Source organism: Acanthaster planci, linkage group LG08, assembly GCF_054643075.1.
Source record: "Acanthaster planci isolate LZ-2023a linkage group LG08, COTS_SCS, whole genome shotgun sequence".
Classification (NCBI taxonomy): domain Eukaryota; kingdom Metazoa; phylum Echinodermata; class Asteroidea; order Valvatida; family Acanthasteridae; genus Acanthaster; species Acanthaster planci.
The window spans coordinates 14,968,970-14,996,019 of NC_141784.1; the positions used below are offsets into that span (position 1 = coordinate 14,968,970).

Here is a 27,050-nt window from a genome sequence, read left to right on the forward strand (position 1 = left end):
AACCCTCACCCTGCTCTTGCTTCACCACACATACTGGGATATCAGGATTATCTGTTTTACTACCCTGTACGCATTCTCTCCCCATCTATCAGATATTTTATAGTTGCCTGTTGGTGCAACCACTTTCACCAAGACTCGGTCCCCTGGATGCAGTACTGCAGCTCTCAGATTCAGATTGTATCGAACCTTGTTTTACATTGCACACCTGCTTGCATGAGCAGAAGCCAACTTATAAACAGCTGACAGGCATTCACACAGTTGGTCTGCATACGCACTGTGAGATACTTTGGATGGTTGTCTAGATTCCAGGCCAAGAGCAATGCCAAGAGGAAGTCTGGAGTGTCTCCCATACATGAGGAAATAAGGGGAAAATCCAGTGGTGTCATTCCTTGTTGCATTGTACGCATGAACCAGAGGTGCCACATACTTCTTCCATGCAGCTTTCTTGTCTTCAGGCAGGGTGCCAAGCATTTCTAAGAGTGTCCTATTAAACCGTTCCACTTGGCCATTACCTTGAGGGTGGTATAGCGTGGTTCTACTCTTAGTTATGCCAATCACTTGACATAGCTGCCTAATCACTTCGTATTCGAAACCTCTTTCCTGGTCGGAATGTAGATGACTTGGAAAACTGTAGTGTGCAATGAAGTTGTTGAAGAGGACTCAGGCTGTAGTCTTTGCTGTCTGGTTTGGAACAGGAATGGCTTGTGCATATCGACTAAAATGATCAGTGATGACGAGGATGCTGGACTGGTCTTCTCCAGATGACTTCAAAGAAAGTGGTCTATTCAGACAAGCTCCACTGGTCTTAATGTTAACCAGAGGTGCAGTACTCACAGCGGCCGGGGGGGGGAGCTTCCTCTGAATACAATGGGGCATGTTCATATTCTCTTGTCAATGACATTAGCCATGTGGGGCCAAAAGAACCTTGAACGAACAAGATCCAGGGTGCATTCACGACTGAAAAAAAAACAGCCTCATCAGAGAGTGAATTGAAAACCATGTCATGGATGAGTTTTGGGGAAGAGTAACTGAAAGAATCTTTCACCATCGCACTCCTGACGTTGACAGAAGAGGACATTATCACGAAATATCAATCTGTCCCAATCCCTCAAGATTAAGAGGACGTCACAATCTTTAGACCTCTTCTGGTCTTTGTCAGGGGGTTGACCACTTTCTTTGTATCTGATAACTCTTGCCAAAATCGGGTCACTCTGCTGATAGTTCCTCCATTCTTCCATGGTTACACTTGGTAAAGAGCTCTGCCCAGGCCACAGAGGATCTAGCAGAGAGCAGGGCACTGCTTTGCAAAGCAAGTGCCTCGACCAGTAGAATATGAAGGGTAGGGGATTCCTCGGTCAAGTTTACACTCTGGGAATTGACAACAGCCTGAAATTCTTCATTACTTACTGTCTCCACGGTGTTCTTCTCTGTTGAAGCAGAGTGGGGACGGCGAGATAGGCCATCTGCATCTCTGTTTTGCTTTCCCTTTCTGTATTCCAATGTGAAATTATACGCAGAAAGTGCAGCAAACCAGCAATGGCCAGTGGCATCCAGCTTTGCAGTTGTCAACACATATATCAAGGGGTTATTGTCAGTCACAACCTTGAACTAGTTTCCATGTAGGTAATCATGAAACTTCTCTGTGACTGCCCACTCGAGAGTGAGGAATTCTAGCTTGTGAGTATGGTAATTCCGCTTACTCTTGGACAAGCTTGACTAGCATATGCCACAACTCGCTCCTTGCCATCCTGGTGCTGATAAGGTGCAGCTCCTAGTCCAGTGAAACTAGCATCCATACGCAGAATAGAAGGTTGGCTGAAGTCTGCATATGCCAGTGCTGGTGCTGTTGTCAAGTGGGAAATCAACGTCTCAAAAGATTTCTGACAATCAGGGGGCTAGGTGAATGGTGGCACTTTTTGATGACGTGAGGAGCATGACACGTTTAGTGGGGAGGCCAACTGGAAGTGCATGTAGTGGCTCAGCAATTTTCAAATAACCAGCTATAAAATGCCTGTAGTACCCAGCAAACCCAAAAAATGACCGGACTTCCTGGTGATTTGTTGGTGTGGGCTATTCCTTCAGAACTTTATTGGGGTCAGTTTCAACTCCATCTGCACAGATTGCATGTCCCAGATACTTGACAGAGGTACGAAACAACTGACACTTAGATGGCTTTCAAGCCGTGTTCCTGAAGTCACAGGAGAACTGACTTGAGTCGTTCAAGGTGTTCTTTGAAAGTACGAGAAAATACACTGATGTCATCAAGATAAAACAAGGCACATCTTGAGATTGAGGTTACCAACACAACGTTCCATTAGTCTCTGAAACGTCGCTGGAGCATTTGTGAGGCCAAACGGCATTCGGTTTGCCTCATGGAATCCAAGGGGTGTTGTAAATGCAGTTTTAGCCTTGTCTCTCTCCCTTAATTCGACCTGCCATTACTCGGACTTCAGGTCCAAGGATGCAAACCACCTTGTTCCATGCAGGGCATCAAGAGTTTCCTCGATGCGAGGAAGTGCATGGGCATCTCGGATAGTTCTCTCGTTTAGTCTACAATAGTCTATACAGAACTGAAGTGAACCATCCTTCTTCCGAACAAGCACAACTGGAGATGCCCATGGCGAAGTAGACTTCCAGACTGTACCTGCATCAAGCATATCCTTAATCAGTTGACATGCTTCATCATACTGGAATGGTGGAATCCGGCGATGGCGTTCCTTGAAAGGGACATCGTTTTCCAACTTGATCTCATGTTGGACAGTCATCATGTGTCAAAGGTCATTGACATGAAGGGAGAAAACCTGTTTCCACTCCTTCAAGAAGTGTTTCACTCAGTCTAGGTTATCAACTCCTACTGGTGATTTATTGAAGTCAAACTGCTCTAGAAAACCATCAGTAGTCTTGTTCTCAGCTGAGTTAGGCAAAGCCACATCCAGAGCATCAAGTGGATTGATGACAGTAACGTGGTTTGCCTCGCGGAGGGTGGACTTTGGACTAACTGTCAGTGGCTTTAGTGTTAAGTTCCTGGCAACAACAGGAACACCTAAGATAGTAGTGAGTAGCGAGAGGACTGGATTTTATGTAACTATTAATGACAACTGTGTCATTTGGTTGCACTACAACCTGGCTGTTACCTGCTGTCCTCACCTCCAAATCATTCTTGTTGGGTTTGCAGGTTTTCAGTGACTGTAGAGCCAGCCACCAGGCTTGCGGCAGGGCTGCCTTTTCAGCGAAGCGTGTCCCATTCGCTTGCAAACAGTGGGACCTGCACTGAGCAATTACATTGGTGCCAACAAGAAGGGTTACATCCATGTGATAGGGTGTGTCGGGAACAATAAGGGCTAAAGTCCAGTACTTGGCTGAACCTTTCTTGAAGTCCAGGGGAAAAGAAATTTCAACTGCTATGTAACCAAGAAAGGGGACTGATGCACCTCTCCTTGCACATGCAGCAATTACTAAGTGGCTTGATTGGAATGTGGGGAAGGTATTGCTTGTAAAATGAATGGCATATTGTAGTAACCTGTGAGCCAGTGTCAACAAGGCATTTACAACTAACTCCTCCGAGGAACGCATCCACCTCATTAGCACTACCGACAAGTCTATGGATTACACTGTTTGGGTGGGTGATGTCATTCGCGCACTTGGTGTTGCTGCCTCCCACATTGCCCTCTGTGAAGGCAGTGGACTGTTTAATTGTGCTTGTTGGGTGTTGGCACTCTTCTTTGGTTTTGAAGGGTTGCGACAACCTTTGGAGATGTGGCCCTGTTTTCTACACCGAAAACATTCAACTGGTTGTTGACATACAGGGGTTGGGCAGTATTGGGCTTCTGAGAAGAAAGTTGGGGTGAGGGAGTGTGAGGGGGGTGGAGGGGGACTTTGAGTTCAGCCAGAGTGGAGTTGATGCTGGAAAGTTCCTCAGAAAATGGCTGTTCCAAAGTGGGTGGGACAGGGGCAGGTTGTTTTGGGGACATTGTACTTTCAATGGCCGTCGTGAAATTGACTGGACTTCTTGTTCGCCCTTACGAACAAGGCAAACTAAATGATCGAAATTGCCTGCAGTGTCTTTTAGATGACGGCAGGCGTTTGGGACATCAGGGTCGCGCAGTCCCCGCCAGTAGATTTGACGGAGGACACTGTCCATAGAGGATTGGGGTAAATTCACCACGGCAACACGAATCAAAAACCAGGAGCTTTAAATGTCTGCCATAGGCTGCTGCAGGCTCCTGGTCTTCCTGCTGGCTATTGTAGGCTTTTTGAAGGAGAGCCGGTCCATCTTGCACTGTATCATAGCTTGCTTCAAGTTCGTGAATAAGTTGGGAAATTGAGGCATGAGGGCCAAGTGTCTGAATAAGCCGGCTTGGCTCTCCACAAATGGACTGTCAGACATATGGGGCAAGGACTAGCTCAGAGTAGGTGGCATCACGAAGGAAGGACTCTACTTCAAACTTCCAGGTATCAAAGTCCACTCCATGCCCTGTGGTTGAATCACCCATGAATAATGATATTTGCAGGGGTTGGACGTAACCGGTTGGTAAGAGGGGAGGGGGGTAGTGGCGGGTAGGCGGGCATGGGGCGCTGGGGAAGGGGACTTAACAGCGGTAATTGGAGAGGGTGAGAGGGATTGTGTACTGAAGTCAGATTTTCTTGAACAGGGCCTGGAACGGCGTTATTGCAAGGGTTGGGCCACTTTTATCGGTCCCATGGTTGGTGCTGAGACAGGCTCTGAAGATGTTACTGCATAGAATGCACCCTTGGGGTGCACAATTTGAGGTGGTGGGGACTGTACCATGTTAAGTGTTGGAGGAGTCGTATTTTGATCGCGAGACTGGGGTTGGTGTTGGTGGATGGATAATAGGCAGTGAGGAAACCCTTTATGCAGACAGAAGAAGGGACACAAGACCAATCGGTTCTGTACCCATCAGGGGGAGGTTGCTTGAACGAGCGCAGCACATGTGGGTGTCAGTTGAGGAAGGGCTATCTATTTAACAAGTAAATGGCATTAGTGGCATCATCCGGGAAGTGATAATGGCAATATAAGTACAGTCGAACCTTGTTGATAAGAGTACTGTTAATACAAGAGTCTGCTTATAACAAGGAAAATCGTAAGTCCCAATCCTTTGTTTATCATTGTTTTCATTCCTGATAATACAAGGTTCTGGTTATAACAAGGTCATTTGCGAAGTCCAAAGGGCCTCTTATTAACGAGGTTCGACTGTATGTGCCATTGTCGGCACTAGAATGATACAATTTGCTAACTGATTGAACTAACCCTGCACGACTCGTATGTCTCTGTACCTGCTCTGCAATGGCTTGACTGGGGATATTGGTTACAAATACAGTGCTCCTTGTGAAGCATCTCAAAGGTGAATTGTCCATTATGGAAGTGATATAAAAGGGTAACGTACCGGCAATACAATAAATAACATTATCAATGTGAACGATTGAGAAATAAACAAAATGCAAATAAAGGAATTACGCAATTACTGCAACACAATAAGAGAACTCGGTGAACTACGTAAAAAGATTTGAACAAAAAAATGGTTAAATCACAGTTGCAAGTTAATGACTAGGAGGAAGGGTAGCAAGAAAAGTTCAGACAATCAAATATATCACAAAAATATCCAAGCAATGAGCGTATCAACAAAATGGAAAACAAGTAATATCAGCTACAATTTGTGGGCTTCACTACTTAGCCTTCAAAGGGTGCATGTGAATGATTGCACTCAATCAATATGAAAGAAAAGTACAGCGTAAACCATACATCGGGTGCCAATTATGTAGTGGGCATAATATGATAATCATGACACCTGCTTACATTATTTATTTGTTTGCTAGTTTACACCATTTTATTTCAGCCAACCAGTGGAGATTAGTGCGTTTCCGGCTAAAAAGGCAAAAAGTTTTCACACGCTGTACAAAAATACAAATATTCTCACTTTAAAGAATATATATATTAAAAAATAATGAGAAAAACCCAGGGATTCTATTCACAGAAAATGATTATTAACCCTAACCCTCCTGAATCCTTCACCTGTTGGAGGATTGAGGAGGGTTAGGTTTAATTAACAACGAAAATAAATGAAGGGCCTAGCTTGAAGATGTGTTGAAGTTGGGGATGACTTGTCTGGGCTTCACTTGGCAATAAGCTGGGGAGCTTGCAGTTAAAGTACTTGCAGTTCAAGGGGGCTTGAATGAATTCCAAAGATCATTGGCTAAGTGCAGATGGTGTGCAGGGCTCGATTGCACAGTCTCTCCTTCCCCAGCTTGAGTAAATCAGGTGTGGGGAACAGAATTCATGTGACTCCGCTCCTAGTCACTCACTGTCAAGCAGTATATGCAGCTCAATAGGCTCACTGATGTTACTCTAGTGCCTCAGTACTAGTGGTGTCTTTGCCTAGAGCAGGACAGGGATTAATATGTAATTGTGGCAGGTTCAATGCAAGGAGAGATTGCAGAGACAACAGAACAGTCTCTGTTGAGTCCAGTAGCCAAGTGGAGTAGAGGGTCACTGGCCGCTGATTTTATCTGCTTCTCCTCAAGGACTCGTGTGGTTGGTTGCAAGTTCTGCTACCAACCTGCCCACATGCGCTGCCAAGCAACCCACACATTTGTGAGAAACTGCATAGCCTAACTCTGGGGAGTTTAAAAATAAAAATGGGGGGCACAAAATTTGTCTTATTACAAATTGACATATATTACAAATATTTGGCCTGACTTCACGCTGCCTTCATTTTCGCTTTAGTATGAAGTATGAACCCAGCCTTTAAACACCCAACAGAGTTTAATTCCAGATTAAAATCACCCCTGCATCAAGCCAAAAAAACTGTCCTGGGATCCAAACTTCATGCATCTCAAGGTCCAGCCACTGATCAAAGTAATATTTTTTGTCAGGTATGCATAAAATCTGAAATCACTGATAGGTCTGAGCGTGAGGATAAGCGGTTATAATCAAATGTCTCTTTACCCTTCATCATTTTACCTTGAGGTCCAACTTGAGATTCAAGAATTTGTCAAAGTTCATTTGATGCCCTGACCCTTGCTTGTGAGGTCCAATTTTCAAGCTCTTTATCTCGACTGATGGCAAATATCGTGTAACTGTATGTGTATCGAACAGTCTTTAACAGGAGTGTATGCTCAATTGAGATTTGTTAACTTTTACTTTGAGGGGTGTTGCAGCATACCCATTCTGCATACCTGGATCCTAAACCACGGCTTGACATATTAATTTTGTAAAGAGGAAGATCACTGATGCTGTAAATATTTCTTCTTTTTTTGTTGTGTCTGTTTTGTTATTGTTTCTTTTTACTCCAAATGCTTTTTACCTGTCATGGTGGGGTGGTAATTGTCTTCAAGGGCATCAACATTGGTGATGTCATTACTCGTAGCCAAGCGAGTGGTGCCAGAATCCTGCATTTCTGGTGTGTTGTCAGGTTCTCTGCTGTTTGGACAGCCCTCTGACCACCTGTTCATCCAGTGAGCCCACCTCTACCTGTGCTGTCACTCCCTTAAAATTGGGCACTGGCTTCTGTTCAGGGCAAGGGTCAAAATGTGGTCAAGCCACACTCTGTCCAGTTTACATCTTCCCAGCTGTCTTTACTCACTGCTTCAAAATACTTTGCTGAGATCTGGAACACCGTACACAGGCCTGTGTAAGCATTAAGCTTTCCCTTCAAATGTGAAGGTGTTCAAAATTGACATGAGGGCACTCTAACACGGAAATTAATTCAAAAGCACCAGTTCAAGAGCACTGCATAGTATACTGTGCCATACTCTAGTGTTAATGAATTGAAGAGAGATAAAAGCAGAATATTGTTATTGTGTAGATCAGCATGGATCACCATGCATGGATCACCTGGGTCAATATTTGTATACTATTTTAAATTAATCTCTTCTCTATTTCCAACTTTGCAGAAACACCATTATTAACTTGGAGTAATTCTACCAGCAACATTCCCGTTGCCGCCGTGAAGTGGTCACGAAGCAGGCCATCTGTTTTCTATGTACTTGATGTGACATCAAAGATGCATGTTTGGGAGTTATTAACTTGTCAGGAAGCACCAGTGAAAACACAACAATTTTCAAATGGCAGGTAATTATTGCAAAATTGTTACATGATTGGGTTCAACCCAAATATCCATTGTTCTGTACAAGTTTTGGTTATCTGATGTGATTTATCATTTTTTTTCTGCAACAATGCGGAAAAGACATTCTTTTGTCAAGCATTTTTTTTGGATCTTTTTATTTCTTCCCCTTTTCTTCCTCCCACTTCTCAAAATCCTATTCAATTTGTACATGTTTATTCTAGGTGCCACTTTGTGATTTTGCAATCTTCCAACTTCTTCAAAGTTGCACAAATGAAGGAGCCTGATGCATAGATGGTCCTCGAAGCATGACATCATGATGATGTTATAGTGTGATTTATCATGGAACTTTGATTTTTTTTTCTCTCAGACTTCGTAAACCTAGGAAGTCAGGTTGGTGTAGTGGCTCTTTCCTCGCCTTCCACCTCTGCGACCTTGGTTCGAATCCCACCTAAGTCAGGATGTGGATTGCAGTCCCTGCCTGATTCTGTGGGTTTTCCCTGGAATATTTATTCTGGGTGTTTGCCCCACCTCTAAAACTGAACATGCCTTCTTTGTCTTCTTAATTATCACTTCATCCTTCATTCCATCTGAGCAAAGACCTTGATAGAAACATCAATTTACAATAGTGATGTTATCATGACATCTTCAGGTGTCAAACTACAATCAATTAAATGATGGATGAATTTTAATCATTAAAAATCCATATAAAAGCTGCCGTGACTTCCCACGACTTGCAGTTTGTGGTAAAGTGGTAGGAAATTGAGGTCTTCATTTCATCTCGTGTGTGTAATATCACATGACCCTTGCTTCTGATTGAAACTGGAAATGGATTATAATTCACAACTGCTCAATAGTGTTAGTTTCTGGCCAAATAGTACTTTACAAAACATTTACCAGTGACGTTAAGAAAATCTGGAGCGCCCTCTTGCGACAGGTCAAAAATTGTCAAATGTGTGTTTTGAATACATGTCTATGGCGAAGTTGGTCGGAATTGCTTGAAAATTAGTAGATATCATGTCCTTTACGCCTGCAACATTTGTGGAAAAATTTGGGTTGATTATATCATCAGACGGGAAGTTACGATAAAAAGACCTTTAATTCATTAAAAATCACCCCTCAAAAAAATAATCAATCCTCATGGTTACAGTCTGAAGTTATCTGTTGAAAACTGGAGTAAATATCTACATCAGTTGTCCGAGGTGTTTGGCTTGTTGCGTTGTCCATACACGTCGCGCTCCACCACTGGAAAAAAAATGATATTTGCTGATAATGCCAGCAATGTAATGCATCTAACAGAGCCACACTGTTTCGGGGCCATTGTTCTACTAACCACATGGCAGGGGAAATTGCCTCGGAAAGTTGCAAATGCCAACAATAATAAACAGCCCTCAAAATCTTGAAACATGGAAAAGCCAGTTATGTCCAGAGGACAGATGACACGTCTAGTTGGCTTTTCTGCATTGTGCACAAAAGTCTTTGTTTTTGGCTTTCCGCAAAGTGTAGGAAAGCTTTTGTTTTTCTACTTATTTTTTTTTTTGTGTACACATTTTTCTTGTGGGCATTAAACAAAGTCACTTGAAATTAAAAAATATGATGTCATAATGATGCCATCACCTGATTTATTATGAAATTTTAAATATTTCATATTTCCCCATATATTTTGTACATGTTGTACAACAAGACTCTGGTGCTTTTATTGATCTGACTGAATACATATTAGGTCCACACTCTTTGTCCACCAGCTACAGAGGGTCAAAGAAAAGAATCATCATTATTAGTTAACAGGAGTCATGTGACTTGGCATTTGAGGTTCAAACTTCAAAGCCCTATATTTCGTGAGATATATGTGTGATTCAGTTGAAACTTTGCAGATATCTAGAGTGGAAAGTGTAATAGACATGAATGAACAAAATGTGGTGATGTCATTATGTGACAAGTTACGTGACATTAAAGGTAATGCCTGGTTGGATTGAAACTTTGCAGATTTCCAGAAAGGGAAGAGTTATAGATGAAGATTGACATCATGTGATGATAACGTCATAATATGACCAGTCATGTGACATTGAATGTCTAGTCTTTAAAGCCCTATTCTTGGTTCTTGAGCAGACATAGACGTCTTTTTAGATTTTTCAGACACTGGCAGAAACAGCTTTGGTTTTTCTTAAGATTTTTTTTCTTTTATTTTTGTCAAAAAATTTTTTTCTTTTTGGGGAGGGCTTTTTTGCAATTTTGTAATTGTTTTCTTCTGTTGTTTTTGTTTGGGGGGCCTTTTTGCATTAAAAAAGCATCCTTTTTGTCAGGATTTTTTTTCTTCTTCTTGTGGTTGTTCTTCTCACCATTATCCCCTTGTTTTTGTACACAGTTTTTCTTGGCACCACTTTAGTTCCTTTGTAAGTCCTTTGTAGTCCTTTTCATCAAAGTTGCCACAAGGAAAGACCCTATAGCAAAGATGTGCCCCGAAGCATGATGTCATTATGACATCATTACCAGATTTTTTATTGAATTTCAGTATTTATTTTTCCCCATAGGTTTTGTACACATTTTTCACTGCCAGAATGGTATAGACTTTGCCCACTTCACAAAATGACACTTGTTCCAAGTAAAGACCATACAGCTTAAATGAACATAGAAGCATGACATCACTTTGACATCATAATTAAAGTTCTTATTTAATTTTGTATATTCAATTTGTCCCATTGACTATGCACACACTTTTAAACCCACTGACTTTTTACAGTGGAATTTGCATATGCGGGATGAGTTTCCGGGCAATTTCAAGATTTTCTATTTTTAAAATTCTTCAAAAATTCATAGCTTCATTTACTGGACGTTTACACCCACACAAATAACTGTCTGATGACTACTCTAATCTGACAGACAACATCTATTGACGCCCTAGTATTTCAGCCAGTCCTGCCACCTTATAAAAACAGCCCAAATTGTGAAGTGAAATGTAACTTCCTTTTGTTCCCAAAACTGGCATAGTCCGCTACTGGCGTCTTTTCAATAGGGGCCAGATTAGTGTGCAGCGGTATTGTATCGCTCATTGCTGGAGCTCTTTTATCCCGGTGGTTATCCACTCTTGCTGAATGCCACAAACAGTGGTATAATATCTCAAAATAAGAACAGATTTCCTCTGCTGTCAACAACTGAAAAAACTGTTGGCAATTCCCAGCAGCTCAGTCTTTTGTTCCGACTACGGTCTCTTGTAACAAGGCCCAGCTCTTTTGTCCTGTTCTGGGCACATAGGCTTTTTACACGAAACTGGGCTCCCCGGCAGCATATGGTTAATCTGACAGGCAACCTCAGTATTGCAGGCAGCCCTGCCAGTGAAGAGAGGCCACATTGTGGAGTGTTGCATAATTTGCTGCTTCGGTGTACTGCCGAAGCAGCTATTGCTTTCATTTAATGTTTTTTTCCCCCTTGTTTTTAGCTGTTTCGGCCGATTGTTTTGTTCTTTTTTTTTTCTTTTTTTCCTTTTTTTTTCTCATTCAGTTGGTTTCTTTTTGACATAGCACTTTGGCAGTTAGGAAAACAAACAGACTTCAAACTCGGCAGATAGTTGAACAATCATCCAAGAACGGTCCTAGAAGAAATTCACAATGATAACTTCATTAGTTTATTTTTTAGTGATTTTTGAATAATTAGTTTTTCCCATAGACTTTGTACACAGATTGCACGCACTTTTCGGACTGTCATATATAAGGCTATGAGGGTGCTATTGCAAAATTATGGTTACACCTGCCTGGGGTTTCAATTTTCAACAAACTGTCCTATACTGAACCATAGATGGCGTTGTTGCACAACAACGTTAAGGCTGTACCTGAACTTCAATTTTTGCCATAGGGTTTGTACACACAATTGTCAAGCATAGTGCATGAGAAGTCCCTCAACTTTGACCGAGAATTACTACCACAACGAAAGAAAAATCAGACTAAATTTTCCTTTCCATTCGATTGCAAATATACCCAAGAGTCAGATTATCAAATAATATTTCATAATTTTTGTCCAGTTTAGACAAAAATCACGTGACATGAAATTAAAGGAGCAGTTTTCCTGCACACATGTTTCTAGCTTATTGACTTTGTACACCTTTTTGAGCCACAATTTGGTCACTTTGCAATGATTGATTTTTCCCGAAATAATAGCCAACAAAGACCCTGATGCAAGATTTATTGCAGAGGGATGATGTCATGGTGACCGCATCATCTTATTTTATATTGATTTTGAATATTTAATGTTTCCCCCTATGTTTTGTACTCATTTTTGTACTTGACACCAGTGAACGAGTAGTCCTTTACTTCGGCTCAAGATTACTATAGGAACGAAAGAGAAATCGGGTTCTTTACACTGTGTTATTTGATTTGAAATATGCATAAGAGTCTGAATATGAAGTAATATTTCATAAAAAATTGTCCAGTTTAAGCGCAAATCATGTGACATGAACATAAAGGAGCAGTGTTTCTGCAAACGAGTGTACATCCATTGACTTTGCACACACATGTCAGGGAATGATATTAGTCACTAAATGAGTTGCATCAAGGATTGACCCAAGCTAACACATGATGTAGGTATTTTGATATCAATGACGTCATAAGTTGATTTGTTATTGATTTTTGGTTAAATAATATTTGCCCTTAGACTTTGCAAACGTTTTGTCCTCCATGGACTTTGCGCACAGATTTTATGGTTTATTTTTCCAGCTTTGCAACATTATATATGTATGGAACTTTCAAACTTGGTAGACCTTTAGATATTCATGTCAGGTAGGTCGTTGAAGAAATTCGTCATGATGAAGTCATCATGTGATTTATTTTTGAATTTTGAATATTTAATTCTTTCCCATAGGTTTTGTACACATTTTTCTAGTAAATTATCGTCTTACATGAATATTGCTATGGTTTAGAAGATCTGATAGACTTCGTACTTACCAAACCGTCCGACAATTAATGAAGGATAGTCCAACACCATAATTGGCATGATGACATCATCACATGACTTATTTTTAAATTTTGAATGTTTAATTTTGCCCATATGTATAGGTCTTTTACATGTTTTTCAATAGGAAAACTACTTTTGCACTGTTATCGATTGACTGAGTTCGTGTTAGGAGCACACAACAAAGCCACATGCTAGAAAGGATTCCTGTACATTCTCATAACGACGTCATCAGCTGGCAAGTCACGTGACATTAAAGGGGCACTCTTTAAAGTGCTGTATCTTGAGAAGTACGTGTCCAATTGGGCTGAAACTTTGTGTGTAGCTCGGAGGGCAAAGGTTTTAGGCCCAAATTGATCTGATGTGATGATCGGGTGACAAGTCACGTGACTTTAAAGGTGCATTTTGTAAAGCCGAATATCTCATGAAGAACATGTCCCATCGGGTTGAACTTTGCAGATAGCTAGAAAGGGAAGGTTTCAAGATAGAAATTGATTTCATCTGATGGTCGTATCATTATATGATATTAAAGTTATGTGACATGTATCAAGATGACATGGATTGTAAACTTTCCTTTGCTTTATTTCCACTTTTGGCCATTATGTAATAATTTTATCCAATGATTTTTTGAAAACCCTTTGAAACCAAAGCAGCTCTGTGATTGTTCACAACCACATCTGTTCTTGTTTCCTTTGTTCCTGAAATTGGCCCAGAGTGTTGCTGAATGGCAGTGGTGTCTTTCAAATGTGGCTAAATTAGCATGCAGCATTACTATATCACTCATCACTGAAGTGCTGGAACACTTTTGTCCCCACTGATAATGTGTGACCACTGAATGCCATAAACGAGTACATTAAAATGCATGGACTAAAGTCTACCGTAATCATGCATGGCTAAAAAAATTCACACTGAATTGTAAAAATCATGAGTCCCTACGTGGAACACAGCCCTTTGTATTGTTTGCGTAGTTGCATGTCTGAAGAACGTCAACTTCTTCATGACTCACCCCACTAGTCGTACGGCCTACATGTTGCAGCCTTGAGAAATTGCTCTAGGAAACTGTCTGCTTTCCACCGTCACCGTCAAAGCAAGTCTGACTTGAGCGCGCGGTCAGCCTCCAGTTGTTCTAGATAACCCCAAACATCACAGCTTCCAGTCGGGGCAAAACTGGGACTGTCCGCCTTCCTCAATTCGGCCCAAACACACACTGTGACCACTGAAGTGCAGCTCACCATCTGCATTCCAGCCACTACAGTCAGTGACGGTGCAACTTCTGGGTCACAGTCATTTTGCAGTAGACTCGATCGCATCCTGACACCAAGGCTTCATTTGTGATCAAGGAGAAACTTCAGGACCCTGCACCTCCAGCAAGGTCAGCCTCAGGTAGACATCAGCTACAGCGAACTCCCAAACTAAACCGGTCCGCCTAGCCATCTATGCCAGTCCAAACTGCCGTTACATGTTGGCCTACCAGCTGTTCCCTCGCGCCCCTGGCGCAGGTCTTCTAGCACTCGACACACCCCATCCGTGTTACCACTTTTATAGAGATTCACCTTGAAGCAAGGTTGGACATATTGAAATGGCAGCAAAGAATAGGCAGGACGCTTCCAAGGTCTTACGTTCAGGCACAACTCTCTTTTTTGTTCTCCTCTTGCTTTTCTCTTTTCAGTCTTTCTCCCACCTAGTTTCCCTCCCCCCAAAGTATATCAATGTATAACATTCAATGGAGTGACATGGTAACCTCTCTTTCTCCCAAGATACCAATCTATTAGTAACTCTAATCAGGAACTTCCACTCACAGTATGTTGTTCAGTGCCCTCTTTAGATACACTGATTATTATCATTCATAATTCAAATGAATATATTTAAAGGCCTCTGAGAAAATAAAAAGCCAGTATCACTACAATAATGTTCGTTCATCAGGTTTGTTATCAGGTGCCATGCTCAAAAGGCATTTATTAGTCAAGCAAGTATCTGTAGGTGGGACAGTTAACTTATATAAAGTCATTTTGTGTAACCATTGCAGATTAGCAAGTTCCATTTTGAAGAAGAATTTATTCTAACTGTCCTTATGCTGGTACTTTGCTTCTTTTAAGGTTACTCACAATGGAACTGTCAAATGATCACACAGCATTAGGAAGACGGTTGCCAGGGAGACCACCAGTTATGGTAAGTTTTTCCCTGAAAAAAAAGTGCACTCATTTCACACGGGTATTCCAGAGTAGCATTGAACCAAATACACTGGACAGCAAAAGAAACTTGCCACTTCTGTCTAAGGCTACACAGCAACTGAATCAAAACTCAGACACAAAAGCGCTCTCCCCCAAGCAAAAATGACCCATGAATGGACAACATTTTAAACAACCAATGACAAAGTGAACACCTGTTTTGTCAAAATGATATGCTTGAGTGGTTTCTGTGTAGGGATGCCATCCTTACTGACTATGCATACACATTGAAAATGAATGATTGTGACTTCTTTATCTCATCCTGTCGCATTGATTTTGGCGTAAAACTTAAAGCCCATTCTTTGACTTTGGATTCAGTAACCAAGTTGCTGTGCTTGTCAATTTCTTCTTTGTTATAAAGATAATCACTTGCTTTTGGGCATGTGATTACTGAGGGTATTGCAGCATACCTGTGTCCAAAAATTGTTTATTTCTATGGAGTGAATTTTTATGTGTGGCCTTTGACATTTATTATATTTATAATTAGCTACGTGAAAAGTTTAAACATAAAAGAAATGCGATTAAAGATAACCCGCTGTGAAAAATAAGTCTTCGTATTTAATTAATTGATCTCGCTTACGAAACATTTTGGCGTCCATTTCCCCCAAAACATTTTGGATGTCTAAGAGCATGTCACCGTGATGGTCCAAGTCAGCGCGCATGTCGCCTAGCATTGCTTCGATATCCGTTTGATCAGTTTGAATTTCAGTCAACTTGTCTTTAATTTCTTGATTTTAAATACATATTTTTAAAATGTCGAGTGCTTTCATGATGGTCGGCGGAGCTATAGTAAACGCTCTGGCATTAATGGGTTCAAATTTTGTATTGAGTAGTTTATCAGAAAGTAAAGTAGATGAAGAACGTAAAAGACACTCCCTTGTCTTAGAACAATTGGCGCAAGTGAAACAAGACTGAACAAAATCGCGTTCACATGCTAGACTTTTTAAACGAGCGCATGCGACAAGAGCGCGCGATTCAGCAGACATTTGTAAACGTCGGCGACACGTTGCAAGTTTACAGCGTATTGACGAGTAAACACGTATTATCCCTGCCTCCGGAGCCTAAATTGTCCGATTTCTACTTGCCTTCGGAAGACCAGAAAATTCGCGAGTTTATATGGATTTTAAGTGGAACTGCTTTACTTGGTTTTTTAGCGTATCGATTCGCTTAAGTTGAACAACTTTATTTTAAATCTGCCGTGAGATCCTGGTTAAAAAAGCAGGCAATTTGACAAATTTATTTACCCGCGCCCGATTACATGCCTAGGCCCACGACATTGCAAACCGAGTTCATCAAACCAAATGTTTAATCGACAAAGAAGCTGCAAACGCCGTCAAATTGGACCGAGTGAAAGAAACGCCTGTAGCACCCGTAGAAAGCGAAACGCATGAGCTCGCCTCGGATGTTTTGGTCAGATATCTATACTATCCGGGCAAGCAAGAAGGCGTTACCGTTAAAAGGGCTACAGACCTGGTTTGGTCCGTGGACGTTTACCAAATCGACAAACGCACGACGCAATTTAAGCAGGTAAATGGCAAACGCGTAAAAACAGGGCCCACTTTATATTATTTATTAAACAGGCCCAAGCGTAGTTCTGTCAAGGAAGAGCTTAAAGTTATACCCGAAGACACCGAATTACCGCCAGCTCGATAATGCCGGTAGGCTAAAGTTTAATGCCGCCTGATAATACATAACGCTTCGTGTCCTACGGCGAAAGACTCAATTTTTTTAGCGACACTGTGAATAGTATATGTTTATCCAATCTAAATAGCAGTTGTTTGTTAAAGTGCTGCATTTTTTCAAACATGGTGTTTTTGTACACCTTGTGCGACAAACTATTTTGCATTACGACTTTAGTAACTCCTTTCGCCTTTTTCAAATTTTGTGGATCGGTTAAAATCGAGTACATTTTCGATCTAATGCAGATTGCTTCCAGATTGAACCTCCAAATTCATCCTTCATCTTGCCGCTTACATTTTTATTTTTTGGGTCGTAAAGCTTATGATCCTGTGGATAATTACTACAGTCAAACAATTTCCACTTTTTAAATTGCCCGTTTGAATTTGGACTAGCAAACTGTCTGTGTACAAAAGACAGACATTTGAACCGAAATCTGCTTTAACGTATTATAATAGAAATCGTATATTAAAGTTTTTGGCAAATTTAATACGTTTACGCCGCAATAGATGGGCATATTTAACTTTGTCTTTATGCAATACATTTCGACGAATGAAAGATCGCATTCTTTAAATGGCGTAGTCGCTTTAAAATTTGGTTTAAAGGTTAATTTCTTGTACCTTTCGGTGTCGTGTACGTCCCTAAGCAAGTGCCCATCCATCCGGAAAATGCACATTTTCTATCGTTTTACCAAAGACTGAATTATTCATCAACTTGAAAAAGTCCTGTTCGAAATCAGACTTGGCTAATTTATGTAGCTCAGTGTTTTTGTGGATTAGTTTTTCATCCATGCGGCCTGTTTAAACGACATTGCACGATGTACTTGTTTTAGTCGTAAACCAAGTTCCAGATAGTTTTTGTAAAGTGTGATAATGAACAACGTATTTATGTTTGACGCTTAAAGTGGAAACGAGTTTATCTATCGAAGTGATCCTTTCTCCATTTGCTATTAAATCTTTTTGGTAGTCGAAAAACCACTCATTTGGCACTGATAAGTTTTCTGGCGCCAGTGGGAAATCATTGTGTAAATTGTGCAAGTGATGCGGATAGTCTAAGGTCACTTCGAATATATAGCCTTTAAACGCTTTTGGAGAAAGTTTCAAAATGTATTCTGGGGTAAATTTGCTTACGTCCTGAACCCACCGGAAATGTTTAAATGGTAAAGGCTGACTCATGGCCCAGCCATATAAATTAATCGCGTCTAGATACATGATGTGTGAAATCGTTTTTGGGGGGTTATAATCTTTTAATTGGGGATTATTCGCTTTGGCATAATGCTTGGCCCCTACGGTAGAAATACCGCCTCATTTGGCTCTTTTGAAAAACAAGTGTTTATCGATATTTGTCAAAAGCTCTAATTCAATGCCAGAGTGCTTTAATAAGTGTCATATTTTTCCAAGTTGTGCAGAATCACGGGTACGACTGTTTGACCGGGCATGACACGTAACTTGGCATTACACTGAGCGTGCGCGGGGCCACGATACTTGCCAGTCACGTGGCAGTGATGGCGAACTTTGCGAAATTCATTAATGGGCTTTTCACACTCCATACAAATGTAGTCTCAAAAGCCGCATTCATTGACTGAACTAAAGGCGGCTTTTTAGTTCTTTGTTTTCGGCACATCCGGTACTTGACATCGGCGCTCGGATTCTTTAGTTTTGTCAATGCGTCTTTCGCAAATCCAGCACGTGTTACAATCTTTGTAGATTTTCTGCATCTCGTGAGACCAAGTGAGGTGCTTAGGATTGGCAAATGTCGCGTTGATTTCGGCAACTTCCCTAGTCAACGATTGCACAAATTTAAGTGCTGCGCCTGGACCTCTGTAGGTCTCTCGACTCACATTGCATTGCACAACCGCGTATGAATAGCCACACGGCTTATGAACCTGCATTTTAACCGTGTTTAATTCTTTTGGTGGCATGTGCTCTAAAACAGATTCAAAATCTGCGTAGATGATGAAAGGGGCATCCTGCTTGTTTTTATAGTTTTCAAATTTGAAAATGTTTTTCCCTTTTTCAGGGAGTACCACTTTACACGGCGCCGTGTCCATTCCTTGACAGTCTTCCTTGTGCCTGTCTAGTATTTCTTGCGTTTGAAAGTGGACAGGCATTTGAAACACCAGTGTGATTTGTCCTTGTGTTTGGTCACATCGCACATTAAGCGAGAAAAGTTCTTGATCTAGCAATAATGACTCGTTTTGCCTTTTGTGAAATACAGTAAATTGATTGGCTCTTCTTCGCGTTTAGTCTTGTAAAGCACGCAAGTGCCTTCTTTTTCGGTATAACCAAATACATTGATGGCTAACTGATTTTGCGATTCAATGGGTGGCATTTGCAACACGGTTGTTGGAAAGTCTACGTTTGTGAAATTTAAACCGTCTTCTTTTTTTGTAAGACGAGGTTCGCTTGTCGTGTATATAATAATTTGGATTAATTTCCAACTGATGCTTTACGTGATTACGTGAAGTGGCTTACAATGCCCAGCGAATGCACTCTTGATCTTCTTTATTTTGAACATTGATAATTGTTTTTTTTGAACATCGATAACTGCTTTTTTTAAACGTCGATAATTGCTTTCTTATCCGCTTAATATTTTGGCAACGGAATATAGGTCACTACTACTGGGTTATATTTAACCACGGTGATGTAAAAGGCGTGTATTTTATCAAACACCCAGCCCAATCCTCTCTGTTCGTGGGTTTCTACATCTTTGATATGGTTGGCGAGTTGCTGGTTTAAAGACTCTTTAATTGCTTTTTTAGAAAAGACCACGTTTCTTTTACTTGTAAATGTGAAAACACCGAGTTTAGTCTCTGCTCCGGGCTTTTCCATTTTAAACTGAACCTTTGTTGCAGTTTGCAACTTGTAAGAACTGATTCCTTTAAACTCGGCTAGCGTTTTGTCTTCAATGTGCTTTTTATAAAAATTGAAAAAGTGAATCAAGTCATCTGCATAGAAATGCCTGATTCTCTGAATGCCTACTTCTTCGATTGCTTGCGGCTTTATGTATGCCTTAATCGTGGTGATTAAGTCCACTCGCTATATTTTCCCTTTTAAGCCTGTGGCCATGAATGCGATTCCGTTATCTTGCGCTATCTTTAAAAGCTGGTGATATGATTGATGGGTGAGATTTCTAAATTGCCGTTGACTCACTTGAATCGCTTTTACGAGTTCCTGCTTTGAATGACTTTTTTAGCAAGCGCGGGTAATTTAATGTCATATCTCTTAACAAAGTTGGCTCGAAACAATTTCTTCAATCGCCTAAAATCTGCCAAGACGGGACAACGTTGTGGCTTAGTTTTTCTACTCATGTCTCTCTCTATATATATATAGCGTTTTTAAAATCTCAATTTTATCAGCGTTTGGAACAAGAGCTAAATTTTCCGGAAGTGGAACAGTCCCCCAGGGAATTCCCTGTTTGTGACGCGCTGGGCAAGTCGCGAGTAAGTCACAAGTTCTAGGGAAAGTCCCTGCGGGTAACGAGTTTTGGAATGTCCCTTCTGGCTGAAAACGAGGAAAGAGGGTGCTGGCTCAGGACACACCGGTCTCTACTACTGTCGACTCGGGTACCTAGTACCTCTATATATGCATTGTATGACCTACATGCAAGCTGCGTTTCAGTTTGATGTGGGCTCATGCTACGTACATAGTAGGGTCTAGTTCACTTACTCAAGCCCCAGTGAAAAAAGTCATTATTCAGGGTCCAATAACATGCGACCAACATCCCTGAGGTATCTGAAACACACGTTAAATTATTGTATGGTTCTTAATCTTTAAACTTCTTTTCTATTTTTGTGGATTAACTGATTACATTTTGAATTACTCCCACAAAACAAAATCCTCTCCTCTGTGATTTTCTCTGAAGTCTGCTTGTGGCCATTTTTTCAAGTGTCAACCCTCAACTTTCTTGGGTACTCAGGACCATTTTTCAACTGTATTTTGTAGGCATTCTGCTCTCAGATGAAAGCACAAAGACTCAAGGATTTGATCCTGGCAAAAATTCACCCAGTGTCATCATTTAGGTGCCATATAATCTCCTTTTTCAAAAGATACTGTGGGGGCACTTTTAATGCTAATGAGCTGGCCAGAAATTTTCACTTGAATTAGTGGACTGCACCCATAGTAAGATGGAGGAAAACAAAACCCATGATCACAGAGACACATCACTCAGTACACTTAGACGATAACTGGGCGGTTATCATTCATAAAATATTATTGACAAGGTGGGTGACTAACGGGCACAAATCATGGTCACCATTGGAGATAAGAATGAAACACTTGATTGCATATCATCATTTGGTAGGCACAAATGTGACTGTTTTGGTCGCATCATACAGCACTGTGTGTGGTCCATGACAAGTTGTCCTGATAGAAGTCTGGAATAAAATATTGTTGTAAGCTGCTGTGCATCACCCCCTTCCAAACTGTTTATTGCATGATATTGAAAGAATAATTTGATTTTATTTGATAACTGTTTTGTTTATTCTTTTTTTTATATTTTGGAACAGGTAGTCGCATATGATAGTGGTGTGGTTGATGTTCACTTGATCAGTCAACACTTCACAGCTTCTAGCAGTGCAGAGTTCCAGGAGATGACAAAGCTGTTGAATTCTTTCAGATAGATTGCTCCATTCAGTCAGAACAGCTTTCATCTTGCATGATTATAAGAAACTTTTAGTTAAGGATGTTTTGCGGTTACACCATGTACAATATTCTCTTTTATGAGTAAGTGTGGTTCTGAGAAGAACCGGTTTTACTCAACGTTTCGGAACAGTATACTCTGTCTGTCGTCAGGAGACTGCTTGACTCCAACTTGAGTGTGGCTTTATATGCTGGGCATGTGCAGTGAGGTGTGAAAGATGGGATCCTGGCTGCAGGTTCACTGAGGCGTTTAGGCGGGAACTGTTGCTTGCTTGTATCTGTGGGTGGATGTGTTGCTGCTCATTCAGGTGTGTCAGTGTGTGTGGGACTGTTGAGGTGTGTGGTTGCCTGGGTATAGAGGACCCAAGTGGCAATACACTAAGTGTCCTCGGGTATAGGGGACCCACTGGACAGGATGGGGCGCCAGATGTCACTGATGTGTGTTTGTTTATCTCGATGGCCTCTCTTATTCGTCGGGGATGCCACCGTTCGATGCTGGTGATGAGATGTGCATTCTGCCATTGGATGACGTGGTCTGTTTCGTGTGAATGCTTGACGATGGATGATTTGTCATATTCTCCTCGTCGGCCATGGGCCTTGTGCTCATTGAGACGTGTAGACAGATCCCTGCCTGTCTCCCCGATGTACACCAGGCCGCATTCACAAGGTATCTTGTAAACACCGGGTCTTGTCGTTGAGTCCTGGGTGTCCTTGTGTGACTGGAGAATGTGCTTGATCTTGCTTGGTGCCGTGTGGAATACTCTGATTCCTTGTTCTTGAAGGATGCGCTGGATGCGGTGGAATGTATGGCCTATGAACGGGAGGGTGACTGAACTAATGTGTCTATATGGTTGACCTGGGGTAGAGGAGACCCGTCGGTCGGGGTGGGGTGTAGGTGCTTGGATCTTGACTTGACTTGTCATGTAACCGTTCCGTTGTAGTGCTGTGGAGATGTGTTGTAGTTTGCCTGGCAAGTTGTTCTTGTCGCACACGTTGTACGCTCGGCGGACAAGTGTGGTGTTGACCGATTTCTTGATTCTGGGATGGTGGAATGATCGATTGTGGAGATACCGGTCCGTGTGGGTGGGCTTGCGGTACACGTTGCGGGAGAGGGTCCCATCAGGTTGTCTGGCCACCTCAACATCCAAGAAGGAAATGGTGCCATCTCTTTTTTGTTCCATGGTGAACTGGATGCTGGGACAGAGCCTGTTGAGGTGTGCCAGAAATTTGACTAGATTGTCTTGACTGTGGGGCCATATGACAAATGTGTCGTCAACATATCTGAGCCAGACTATGGGGCAGAGATCGGCTGTGGCAATTGCTGTTTGTTCGAATTGCTCCATGTAAGATATCAGCAAGAACCGGGAATATAGGAGATCCCATAGAGGTTCCCGTGGTTTGTTCGAAGTACTTGTCTCGCCATCGGAAGCTGGTAGTCGTTACACAAGCTGTGAGCAGGTCTTGGATCTGGTTCGGAGTGAGGTCTGTGCGTTCTTGGAGGGAAGGGTCTTGTTCCAGGCGTTCTCGTGCGATGTTGCAGGCGTCGGTGGTGGGCACGTTGGTGAAGAGTGATACAATATCAAAGCTGACCATGATGTCGTTAGGTTGCAGGGTGAGGTCTTGGATGAAAGAGGCGAACTGATCTGAGTTCTTGATGTGGTGCTCCGTGTTGCCAACGAAGGGGTGGAGGATCTTGGCAAGGAGCTTGGCGACATTGTAGGTTGGACCCCCACGAGATGCTACGATGGGGAGCAGAGGGATGTCCGGTTTGTGTATCTTCGGTTGGCCGAAGAGGCGGGGACATGTTGAGTTGGAAGTATGGAGTTGGCGGTACAGGGTCATGGGAAGATGCCCAGAACGCTGGAGTGCAAGTAGTTAACCATTTATTCTCTTTTGTATAGACGGTGTAGGATCCTTGCGGAGGGGACGGTATGTACCCGACTTCAGGATGTCCCACACCTTCTTGTCGTAGTCGGCCTTGTTCATTATGACTGTGGCATTGCCTTAAGAAACCAAAGTTTTGTTGTTGAGTATACATGTAAAATACATGTAAAAATAGTACCCCCACCATCTTTACGTGAGTGTAAAAAAAAAAGAAAAGATGCATGCTATGCACCCAGGAGGATGGATGACCACCGATATCTTCCTTTTAATATTTCTGTCCACCTGGACAAGAGACCTTTTTGACTTACCAATTTCACATTTTCTATCATACCCTTAATAAAGTTGGTTGAAGAAACCACAAACTGCAAGTCTTAGGCAAATTCCTTGAGGGCTCTATGGATATAGCACAATGGTGTCTGGAAATTACATTGTTTAAAATGAGTTTAATATGTGAGCTGCAACGTGAATAATTAATGTTTTTGCCAGACCATTCAAAGAAAAAAAAGTATGTCCTTAGTCTGCTTTAACAGTGCTTGACCTTGACCAAGTTGTTAAGACCGTGCTTGTGTTCGTGCCTTACACATGTATAAACAAGATGGAGGCATGGTTTGCCCAGTTCTAAAGCCACCACTTACCAAAACAGAACATGAGGCAATGTAAGATGAATGACACAATTTCTCAGATGTAGAACTGAGCAGGCATATGTCTGTTAGTTTTTCAGTCAATAATAAAAGTCACACAAAATTGCAGTAGGTATTCAGAAACACAATTTAAAAGAAAATGTAGGAAAGGTATTGGAATTCTATGGCGTGTTTTGTGGAAAATCAGAGAACGCATTTCGGAGCAGAATTCCTAATTTTCATGAAATTTTTGATGATTGCCGACAAACATGCAAGATGTCAAAGAGGTGGTTGGTAATCTCAGTCCAAAAAGGCTCTAAATTTTTTTTATGAAATGCCTTCTTTAAAATTTTCGTCGAAATTGAAGATCAATATGATTAAAACAATGGCAATGACTTCCCCATCATGACTCGAATTATACTTTTTAAACGTTCTTTTAATTGCAACATTTTATATGTTGGTGATTGTTTGCAATGTACCTAGCATTATATAAATGTTTATAAATGCAGTGGTAAGAATTTTTTCTTTAGATGATAGAGCATTCTATTCCATGATCAAAAGCTTAGTGGAATAGAACTTTCAGTCTGTCACCAATGAAAATATTCTTTTCACTGCATAAATGTGACACATTAGTTTTGTAAAATGCCTAGATAAATCTACTGTGTACAAGGTTCCATTTTGCTTTTTTAGTCCTGCATGAAACTGCAGCAAGAAGTTGTCGTTTCAGTACAGCTCCATCAAAAGAGAACCATTCATACCAGGTATTCAACATTTGATCTAAATACATGCAATTATCAGATGGTTCTATCACACTGATTTAAGGGATGAGTGTATGCCAAGTGTTTGGGCAAATATTCAGATATTATGCAGTGTGTCATAATGTCCCAGTAGTCCAAGAAATTGTGTTTTTGGGTCATGGATTTTCATAACTTTGTCATGGAAAAGTCGTGGAATTAAATTGTCCTTTAGGTGCAGGAAGCCTGTTGTAAACACTAACTGAATGAAGCACTCAAATAGCTAATTGTGAATATTTTAGAAGCACCAGAGAGTTTAATAAATAGTTAAAATATCAATGTTCACTCTCAGAATTTCATGCAATAGAAAATGCATTGTTGTCATTTTGATTTCATGATTTGAGGCAGTTTTTCCATGTGTGTAACTCGCAAACTTATGCATGCCTTTGAGTAGTAGAGGGGAGTCGGTTTCACCCCAGCCACTCCTTCACTCATCGTCGCCCAGTTTACCACAGAATACCCAAACTAAACCACGGCAAAATCAAAATACCCCAAACACCTGCCACCCAGTTTTGTAAAACATTAAAAAGGCCATGCCCCCTTGGCATTCCGAAAACATCTGAAAACCGTCTTGACCTCATAAGACCCGCGTTCCGGTTTTGCCATGATTTAGTTTCCGATTACCGTGAAAAGGGACAATGAGTGAAGGCCTGGTCGATCCGAAACACGACTCCCCTCTACTACTACTATTTCAGTAAAAAATTGAAATTAAATTTAAAAACAAATTTATAAATCCAAATGCCGTACTTTTGCCACTAATTTTGAATACGCTAATTGGTCGCCGTTCACGCGGCGTGGTTAATTGCCAAAGGCTACGAATCGCAACAAGATTTAATCACGCAGGGAAAGCTCGACATGCGAAACCGCATTTGTTTAGTGAACAACTAAGTAAGACTAGCAAACAAGTGTACAAGTCGAAAGAAATATTTATTCCAGATGATTTATGCGCCGCTTAAAATGAAAAAAAATAGAAACTATATAAAAGGATATGATAGACCATAAAACAAATGTTAATTGTTATTTTTGCAAAGACACGAGAAATTTAATTGACTTGATAGATTCGTACGATTGCTTTCATTGTTTAATTTCCGACCGTTTATGCAAATGCACCGATTGTAAAGAGTGCCACGATTGTCACAAATGTAATGACTGCGCCATATGTAACGATTGCTCTAATTGCAACGATTGTGGTAGATGTGTAAATTGCATGGCTTGTTTTGATTCATACGACTGTCAAAATTCAAATGCCTTGGACAGTTGCAAGGACTGTTACGAGTGCAGCAATTGTATCGAATGTTTCGGTTGTACATATTGCACCGGCTGTGTAAATTGTGTCGAGTTGGAAGGAATGGATCACGTGGTGCTCGTAAACGGCAAGCATAAAAAGCAGAGACACGTGCGATTCAGCGACTAAACTTGACACAGATTTATACAAAATTGGACTAATTATTGAATATGACATTGACGTTGAAATAGAAATCCCACCCAAGTTAATAGATGCGACTGAATAAAAATGAAAAAAATCTATGCCAAAGCCGGAAAATCAGAACCATGTCAACCCAAGTATATATCGTTTCAGACGACTACGAGCGTCTCAATGCCGACAACTGTGACCCCAACGTCACCTATGGTCCTTTTGATCCGACTCGATTAATCATGTCAAAACCCGTGATTAAAGAAGGCACTCACGTGAGTCAATGCAGCTCGCGCATTTTTTATGATCACAACGGCCAAAAAAACGCCTGTTGATTTATGAAGATAGAACCCTGTTACAGCATAAACCCGCTTTACAAATACGGCACTCGAGATAAAACGCCAGATTTAGTGGGTCGGCAAATTTGCTTACCTTACACGCCTAAGAACCAAATGTACTCTACGTTAAAATAGATCCCTATGCCGCTCTATTCGATCACCGAAAAAGACCCATTGACTCATCAAATATCGATAAATTTATCAGTAAGAGCTGCGATGCGCAAACATTTATTTGTCCAAAAGAGGCATACAACAGTATTTACGGTTAACAGTTGTGCGGCGCCAGCGTACGGTATATAGTTACAGCGGCAATGTTGACAATTAGAAACGACGGACTAATTTCAAATAAGTCTCTGTTGCAAGTGTTTAGCAGATCTGAATCTCCCGTGAAATTAAAAGTCGATTGAGTTATGAATCAATTGAACCTCGGTTA

The 27,050-nt window shown here is 41.2% G+C and overlaps 2 protein-coding genes across 5 annotated transcripts in view; one reads left to right on the top strand and one right to left on the bottom strand.

Moving 5' to 3' along the window:
• Positions 1-25,176, top strand: part of wdr60 (WD repeat domain 60) — a 270,009-nt gene extending 244,833 nt beyond the window's left edge. For all 4 annotated transcript variants that reach the window (XM_087140251.1, XM_087140254.1, XM_087140252.1 and 1 more), the window contains 3 exons: positions 7,912-8,089; positions 15,119-15,191; positions 21,435-25,176. In XM_087140251.1, the coding sequence (XP_086996377.1) occupies positions 7,912-8,089; positions 15,119-15,191; positions 21,435-21,548 (365 nt within the window). In that variant the 3' untranslated portion in view covers positions 21,549-25,176. The remainder of the gene's footprint in view (positions 1-7,911; positions 8,090-15,118; positions 15,192-21,434) is intronic.
• Positions 21,717-23,553, bottom strand: LOC147798420 (uncharacterized). Its single transcript, XM_087139987.1, has 3 exons — positions 23,505-23,553; positions 22,979-23,306; positions 21,717-22,812 (listed from the first exon to the last, which is right to left on the bottom strand). Exons 1-3 carry the CDS (start codon positions 23,551-23,553, stop codon positions 21,717-21,719), a joined length of 1,473 nt encoding a protein of 490 aa, XP_086996113.1.
• Positions 25,177-27,050: the final 1,874 nt, after the last annotated feature.